Here is an 8,682-nt window from a genome sequence, read left to right on the forward strand (position 1 = left end):
GAAAAAGAAACTTCATGCACTTCAGTAAGTCTAGTCAAACCTACACACTGATGATCCATGATCCTGAATTGAGGGGGGGGGGCTTTGAGTCAATTTAAGGACCTAATTAGCACTTCTCATTAGCCCCCACTCTCCAAACTTGGCCCATGCTCCTTCCTCCACACCCCAAAACCAGACAAAATCCTGTTTAGCTGCAGAATAGCCAAGGGGCTGCACCAGCCAGGAGCTCACATGGCATTTTGCAACAGGCCAGCCCTTAATTGCTGCTTGTTTAAGCCTCTTTGTCAATCTACAGAAGTGGTGGCACCAGCAAGCCAGAAAGCCACAGTGTTTTGCAAAGAGTGAGAACAGGGCTGGCTCCTTGAAGTTGATTTAAGAACACAGCTACATCCTGATCCGATCACAGAGTACAGGACATGCCATGTGACGCAACATGCAGGGACTGGGAAGTGTCACAGCTGAAAGGGGAAAAAAAGGATGCAAGAGGAAGTGATATTTAGCTTTCAGAAATTTATTGCAAGTTCATTGTACAAGAATATATAGAATCACTTAGCGGCTTGAGTGCAAAGAAAAAAAATTGCAATCTTGAGTTTATAAATATAAGACATTCTGTCCATTGAAAAAATAAAAAAAGAGTTCATTTGCAACTGTCTTTTTCAGTCCTCGCATCTTCCATCCACAACACAAAGCAGATGCAAAAAAATGTAATAAAAATCCAGTCTCTTCCCCACCCTGCCACATTAAGTCCTCAGCAAAATGTGGTCATGCCCCCTCCCGCTGCAGAAAAAGGGAGCGGAGGGAAATCCAGTTCTTTGCCATGGATCAGTGGCATCCACACCCCACGCAGAGAAACACGTCAGAGAAACACATCGTGCCTTGCGTACAGGATTCGAGCGCTCTTCACATTCGAGGATTCAGTCGCCTTGACTCAGCCATTCCCCCAAGCATGTCTCCTGCCTGCCTGCTCCTTCACCCGTCTCCACACGGTCACGGTCACAGCCCCTTTGCTATCGCCAGTCCCCCGGCACTCCTCCCTTTCCACGCACACTGTTGCTGTCGGCCCAGGCTCTCCTCTCCGCTTACTCCTTAGCTTTTATTTTGATGGGGTGGTTTTTTATTTTTTAAAATGTTGTCGTTTTTTTGTTAAAAAACATGAATTCAGCACAAAACAAGAAGGCAGTGCCCGGCTCAACGCTCCAGCAGTGAGACATAGGGGACCCACTGGTTGTTACAGCGGCTTTCTTCACAGTAACTGGCCACTTCCTCCAACCCTTGGCTCTTCCAGGAATCGGTGTGGGGATTCTGGTGGGAGAGAAGACAGATCCAACCATTAGCAACAACAAACGCAAACCTCTTGGACATCACCCCAGCCCATTCACGAGACATACTCGAGTGGTGACCCACACCACTGGCTGTTCAGCAACATACACATCACTGAAGCACCTTGGCTCAGCCCCAGGTCACATGGCTGACCATTTTAGCCCTGCATCAGCACCACTGAACAATACAAGCTCTCCCCTACAGGGGTGTGATTGGCTCCCAGGTGATGGACACCCTCCCTGCTCCCCACCCCCCTGCACCCAGCGACACAGGGGACTCACCGTCACCAAGATGCAGTGCAGGTCCCGGGGTTCGCTGCTGTCCTCCAAACTCTCGCCGAGGACCTTGGCCAGCCGCTGCATGCCGGACACCCGCAGGATGTTGATGTCATTGTCGCAGCAGAAAGCCTGGATGAGGGTGAAGTGGATTTGCAAGGCGATGTCACCCTCATCTTCTTCATCAATGGCAAGGAGGCAAAGCACCACGCTGTCTGGATCCCTGCAGGGCACGGGGAGAAAGCAGACCGGTCAGGATCGGGGGGGGGACAGACCCCAGAAATCGACTGTCCATCTAAGGAAATGAGTCTCAGCCATACACGCCACCCCCCCCCCCCCGCTGCTCCTGGGGAAAAACTGCCAACAGCCAGTGCCAGAGTGCCTGTCTCTTGCATCGGTCACACCCAGATTCCCCACCATCGCCCCAGCTCTAGCACAGGTACGTGAGCTGGGCACCCCCCCAAAGCTGGGCACCCCCCCCAGCCACGTCAGCTGATCAGACCCTGCACACGTCACGGCCAGCGCCACTTACACATTCATGAGCTTGGCCGACTCATAGACGCCGACGGTCAGGCAGTCCTGCCTCTGCGCCGCCACCAGCAGCTGTTCCACCGCTTCGCTCACGGTCTGCATCCTTTGGGAAAGGGCACGGGGGGGGGGGGGGAGAACCACGTTAATGCGGAGCCGCTGTGGAAAGCCCCGCCGGCGGAGAGACGCCAAGCGCCAAGGCGGCTGCTCTTGCAGCATCGCAAAGGAGGGAGACACTTACTTTTGGGCGGCGTTGTCGCAAGGCACCAGCTCTTCCAGGGTCATGTTGCAATTATAATCCACAGCGGCTTGAAGTCAGGAGGAGACGGGAGGGAGAAGCAGCAACCCTCAGCCCAAGGTCCCCAGCTGCAAACCAGAGGGCGGGCGGGACCCGTGCAATAATCCACTGGGGAAACAAGGCTCGCTCCTCCCGGCGGCAAGCTCCCCGCGACGTCCGACGCTCCACCCGCGGCTCAATCCGGCGCCACTCCGAATCCAACGCCCCGGCTCGTCCACACAGTCTCAGGGAGCACGACTGCTGCGGGCACCTTTATAGCCTTGCAGAAGGGGCGGGGCTTCTCCTTTCCCATTGGTTCCTCGGCCACAAAGGGAAAAAAACCCGGTGCCAGCTGATTGGGTCTCCCGCTGGGGGAAAATCGCGAGTAGCCCCACGTGGGGCGGGGGAAGTTTTGCAAGGGAGGAATTTGCTTAAAAAACCACACACACAAAACACACAGCACGAGCGAGAGTTTCGATAGACTTTTCTCAGCAGGTTTTGTTCCTGTGCTGGGCAGAGGCGTGGGATTTCCACAGAGCCGTGGGGGCAGGGCTGCAAGCCGTTTGGTCAAGGCCGAGCAGAAATCCCTTGCTGGAGAATTTGGACGGGCTACGTTCAGAGGAGAAAACTATCCCAAGGGTTTAAATGGAAATGCATGCCCCTGGAAATCCCCCCCCCCCGCCGCTTTCCCAGGAAGCCCCGGCCACCCTGCCCCGGGCTAGCTCTGTTCAGGGACCAAAAAAAACACGTCCAGGCGAGGATGCATTTGGCAAAGGAAAAGCAGGGACATTATGCAAAGGGAAAACAGTATTCTCTTCCACTCCGGAGCAAATTTCGAGATGCTGGGGGGGCGGGAAGATGTCTAGGACTGAGCTCTTGGGGCTGCAAAAAGCAAACTTGTCTGGTGAATTCCCTGCTATGCAGGGGTACGTTGCCTCTCCGCACCCCCACTTGATCAGGGCGATACCCATTCCACCTCATAGGCAGAAAACGAAGAGCACCAAGTGTAGTGTTGTGTAGGCGGCGGTGGGGAAAGGATGAGTTAATCATGAGGTTTTAGAACCAGTCATGGTTTCTGCAGCTTGCAAAAACTTGGTGACTCGTTTCACAACAACGCCTGCAGCGTGCATCATGTTTCTTTGGCTTGGACCTTCTCGGGGTCCTCTCTTTTCTTCTGCAACGCACCTTAGACCCCAGGTGTGTGTGTGCGGGGGAGGCTGTACAGTCTTTACTGGGGTACACACGCAGCTAGCTGCAAACAATACTCGCTTCAGGCTCGCGCTCATGATGGGAGCTGCTTGGGTGGCAAGACCGAGTTCAGGCCGAGAATTAACCAACCTCCAAATCTCCGGGTCCCTCACAAACCCGGGAACGCAAACAAGACACCGTGTACTTTCCCGAGCAGCGGAGCTGCCAAGGGACTTGCAGGGAGCGCCGCTGAGCTGGCCTTCGGCTTGGGTTTGAATGCATTTTCCAAAGCGAGCACCGGGGAGGGGGGGAGTTGCGAGGTTCGCCTAACGCCCCGCTCTGCAAAGCACGTGGGAGGTCGAGCTTGGAGCCTGAACTTTTGCAGAGGTAAAAGGTCCCCGGTGCAAAGCAGGGCGTGTTGCAATAAGCTTGCTCGAAGCTAACGTTTCTGGGGAGATTAGCCCCAGGTGGATTTGCAAAAAAAAACCTAGAAAGTGCAAGTGGCCGCTTGCTGCCCCAATGGGCTGGTCTCTCTGGAGTTGCAGGCACAGGGCGGGGGGGGGGCGCATCACGTGGCTCCGGGGAGCGCCCCCAGCTCAGCGCCGAGGGGGTGCCATGAATGACATTTCTGCATTGCAGGGGGCGGTGCTCAGGACCTGGGGTTCAGGCTGCAGAGGGCCGAGTTTCTCCCCCCTCTGACCCTTCCTGCCCGGGGCGCTCGGGGGTGGCTGCTTTGCACCCCGGGGTTGTGCGTTGTCCCTGCAAAGCCGGCCCTCGCCGTGCCAGGCCGGCCGGCAGCCAAAGCAGCCGGCGGAGGCAGCTCGCGGCGGGCAAGGCCGCCGCCTAGCGGGCCCGGCGTGCAGAGCAGGCTGGCGGGCCGGCCTGCCGCCTGAAGTGCAAACAGCTCTGGGGCTTTGCCGCCCCAAAACCTCCTCTCGTGGTCTCAGTGGGAGTTCCGCGGGCATCCGCCCAGAGCCCCCCGGCTGGCGAGGCGGCTAAATACCTAGGAGGCTCTGGGCCGGAGAGACAGCTGGGATGGGAACTCTAGAAGTATGCTAGAGGGATAACAGGGGCTGGATGGGTGTGGGGGGGATAGATTGAGGGGTGTGTATAGGGATAGATAGAGATGTGCGTATGGAGATCAATGGATAGATGGATAGACAAAGGGTGTGCATGGGCACAGTTATGTAGAGGGGTGTATGTGGAGATCGATGGATGGACACATAGAGGGATGTATATGGAGATCAATGGGTGCGTATGGGATTATGGATGGACAAATAGATAGCAGGGTGTGTATAGGGGTAGATAGAGGGGTGCGTCTGGAGATCAATGGATAGACAAAGGGTGTGCATGGGGATAGATACGTAGATATGTGTATATGGAGATGGATGGATGGATACATAGACGGAGGGGTGTATATGGGGATAGATAGCTGAAGGCTGTAGTGTTTTGGGTCATGTGAATAAGGAGGTTGCAAGGATAGGAGCTAACAGCAGGTCCCAAGGGGCTCACGCTGGCCATCCCTGGCCCTGCAGACAGCCCCACTGGTATGCTGGGCTTTAGTGGGTATAGGGGGAGGCCACCCTAAATCCTGGCTTGGGGATGGCTACCCCTGCTGATGAGCCATGCTTCTCGTTAGCATTCTTCCTCTGCTTTCCTGAGCCAGGCCGCTGTTGTGCTAGGCGCTGGACAGACACAGAGTACTGCCATCCCCAAGCGTTCCAAAATCGGAGTCACCCCCCACATATCATGAGATTAACTTAAAAATCACAAGATCCTTTTCGTTTGGCTCCTGGTCTGGGAGCCTGCAGGGGCCACGTGTTTGAGCTTTTCTCTGTGCTACATAGGTCCAAGCTGAGACTCTCAGGTGATCAGGTGGTTCCTGCCGATGGGAGCTTTCAGAACGGTCCCCCTGCCCTGAGCATGACAAGCCTCCTTCACGTGGCTAAGGGGTGACTTGATCACAGTCTGCGAGTACCGAGCTGGGGAACAAACCTTTGCTAATGGGCTTTCCCCTCTCGCAGACAATGGTATCGTGAGGTCGCATGGCTGTCAGGTGAAGCCTGGACATAAGAGATGCATCTCATACTGGGAGCGTAGCCAGCGGAGCAATTCGCAAAGCATCGTGGTGGGTTTTCCATCGCTGGCCATTTTAAAATCCCCACTTTCTGTTTTCCTAAAAGATCTGCTCTGGTTCCAACGGGAATTATTTGAGGGCGGTTACAGGTGTGGGCTGGGGAGGTTCTGTGCCCTGTGATGTGCAGGAGGTCAGACTAGCTGATCATGCCGGTCCCTTCTAACCTTGGGATGTGTGCATCCCTGAGACTTCAAGCCCCAGGTCTATTAAACAGCGAAGGCTCCAGGCCGCATTCCAGTTTAAACCTCCTGTGTTTCCATGTATTGTTAGTTTGCCATTCATCTCCTTCTGTCAGTCCCGATCCCCACCCCGACAGCGCCATCCTCTGCCGTGGGGTGGCTGGGTGCCTAGATAGGGCATTTCACCGGGATGGAACTGTGGTCGGTTGCTGCCACCTGCTGACCCAGTTTGGTGACAGCTCATAGACTGTCACGGCAAGATAAGGTGACAGAAAGTCGGTGCTGATTTTGGGGGGTGCAACTTGAGACAGCTGAGAGGGGCCTGATTTTCAGAGGTGCCCCTCTTCAAGGTGTCTTGAGGTGTGACCCTCAGAACTGAGGGACTCAAAAAGCCTCCCATATTGGCCTCACCTTTGCTCTCGGTGCAGTTCTCGTCTGTGTAGGTCTGGGTACCGCACTGCTTGCCGGAGTATCCGAGGGCTTCCCCCTCTGTGCAATGGGGTGGATGAAACTGGCTCTGCAAAGCGCGTTGGGATCTGGTGGTGGAACAATCGAAGGGCTTGGCTCGAGCCGTGTCCGGGTGTTTGTATTATCTAGTTAATACGAGCTGTAGGCAGGCAGAGACCCACCGAAACCGCCTCTACTTGCACACCCCAGGCTGATCCGATTTTCCTCTCCGCTCGGCTTGTTTTTAAGGCCCAGCCTCCCCATCCTGTTGTTCTCTGTTCCCTCCGGCTGCAGTCAGAGAACGTTCTGTGTCGGCCCAGGGTAGGAGCAGGGCACCCTGCCAGGTCCCTGCTCCCTGCCACAGGCCAGCCGTGCTCTGGCTTGGCCAGCACAATGTTTTTCTGTACACTGATTGGGATTTATCCTGCAGGAAACTCGGCCCGGGAGCAGCAGAGACAGGGCTGGGGAGGCAGTTTGCAGCTGGGGTGTTTCTGGGGCTGCAGGAAGTGCGTGTGTCTGACGTCAGCCAAAGGTTCCCCAGGATGCCAGGGGTGCAGTCTGGCCTTGTGGCTAGGGCTTTGGGCTGGGACCCGGTGTTGGGTGCAGAGGAATGGCGGGGGGCGGGGTAGTGGTGGGTGCAGGCATGCTGCAGTGGGCCCGCTGGGTCCATGGGCACTGGGACGTCAGCGCGTGCAGCTGCCATCAACAGCCAGGTGGGGACCACGTGAGCAGGGGACTTTGGCCGCGGCAGGAGGCTCTCAGCCCTCCCTGGGAGGTGCCATCTGGAGCCAGAGCCCAGCTCATGCGAGGATGCAGCTCCGGCAGCTGCTTCCACAGGCTTGGGGTGCTGCGACAGAATCTGATCCCCCAAACCCTTCACTCCTCCCAGACCTCAGCTTGGCTCCCACCAGCCCTGCGTGGGGCCTGCTCTGCAGGGCCTGCTCCCCTGGTGCCGGAGCCCCCGGGCTCCCTGCATGCGGCGCTCAGGTGGCATCTGGGGCTCCTACCTGGTTGCCAGGGTGACAGAGTTTCCATTCACCTGGGTTCCCCGTGGGAGGCTGCAGGGCTTGGTCTGGGCAGCCAGATGCGACTGGAGGCAGCTACTGCCATGGCAATGCTGGGGAAGGGGGGTAATTACTGAGATACCCCCAGCTCCAGCCACGTCCTCTGCATGTCAGGACAGAGGCTGGAGGATGTCACCCCTCCCTCTATCCTTGTCCAGCCCCCTCGCATCTACTCTCCGTATGCACCCTACCCTCTCTCTAACCCCCATGTTTCTCGCTATCTCTGATCACTGCAGTATGTGAAACTAGCGACCCCCAGACACCTGGCCCTCGCCTGCAGGAGACACACACATGCAAAAGCCCCTGAGCTTTGCCAGCCAGGCAGCTCTGGCTCCATGATGCAGGTAGAACCGGTGTGAATGTGCCTGGCTGGCAGGTGAGGGTGGGCTGGACTCCAGGGCAGCCCTTGCCCAGCTCAGCCAGGGGGGCAGCCCAGGGCTGGCTCTGTTGTAGCTGCAGATGGGGCTTGGCGAGGGAAGGGGTGTCCTGGAACCTGTCAGTTCCCTACATGGGCAGCCGGGGAGCACCGGTGGGAGGTGCGGCTGTTTCCTGGCTTGCCCAGAGCAGCAAACACCTTCGAGCCAGTGGCCCTGGGAGATTAACAGAGGGGACTTCGGAGCCAGCAGCTGGGAACATCTGGGGGATCGGAGCGAGGCTGGCTGACTCCAGTGGTGGATCCAGCCCCGGGGCCATTCACTTGGCTTTGTTCCAGCTGATTAGTAGCATGCATGTCTGGGTGAGTGGCAGCTGGTGCTGCCTGAGTGACTCCATCGTGCTGGGCATGTGTCAGTCCCAGCTGCAGCATGCGCGGGGACCAGGTGATGTGTGGGGCATGTGGGGGAAGCCCCCCCCCGCCCTCCTCTTGACCCCACCCAGATTTTCTAGGCAACCAGCTCTGGTGTGGCTGCTTCATTCTTGTTCTTAATCCCTGGATTTGAGGTGCCTGCCGGAAACACGTGTCTCTGGGCTGCCAGGTGGCGCCCATGTGGGCTGAGAGGCTGGGCTGGGGAATGGTCAGGGAGGTGGGGGGCAGGCAGTGTTTACATGCATGCACGTGGGTGGGTGGGGGAGCGTGCATGCTTGCATGCAGGTATGTTGGTGTGGGCACTTGCCGAGTAGGCAGGCGTGTGTGTTATGTGTACTCGGGGCTGTGAACACGTTGGGTGGGCAGCTGAGTGTGGGGTGCACATGGGTGGAGGCAGGTGTATGTGTTGTGTGCGCTCTCGGTGTTGTCTGTGCAGGCTGTGTGTGTTGTGAGTGTGCATGG

At 57.1% G+C, this 8,682-nt stretch overlaps 1 protein-coding gene across 1 annotated transcript; it reads right to left on the reverse strand.

Moving 5' to 3' along the window:
* Window positions 1–495: 495 nt before the first annotated feature.
* GADD45B (growth arrest and DNA damage inducible beta) lies at window positions 496–2,678 on the reverse strand. The gene is made up of 4 exons (XM_038384461.2): window positions 2,365–2,678; window positions 2,128–2,229; window positions 1,602–1,818; window positions 496–1,302 (listed from the first exon to the last, which is right to left on the reverse strand). The coding sequence occupies exons 1-4, from the start codon at window positions 2,406–2,408 to the stop codon at window positions 1,189–1,191; spliced, it is 477 nt and encodes a 158-aa protein (XP_038240389.1). The 5' UTR covers window positions 2,409–2,678; the 3' UTR covers window positions 496–1,188.
* Between the last annotated feature and the right edge of the window lie 6,004 nt (window positions 2,679–8,682).

The sequence above is a fragment of the Dermochelys coriacea genome, chromosome 25, assembly GCF_009764565.3.
Source record: "Dermochelys coriacea isolate rDerCor1 chromosome 25, rDerCor1.pri.v4, whole genome shotgun sequence".
NCBI lineage: Eukaryota > Metazoa > Chordata > Testudines > Dermochelyidae > Dermochelys > Dermochelys coriacea.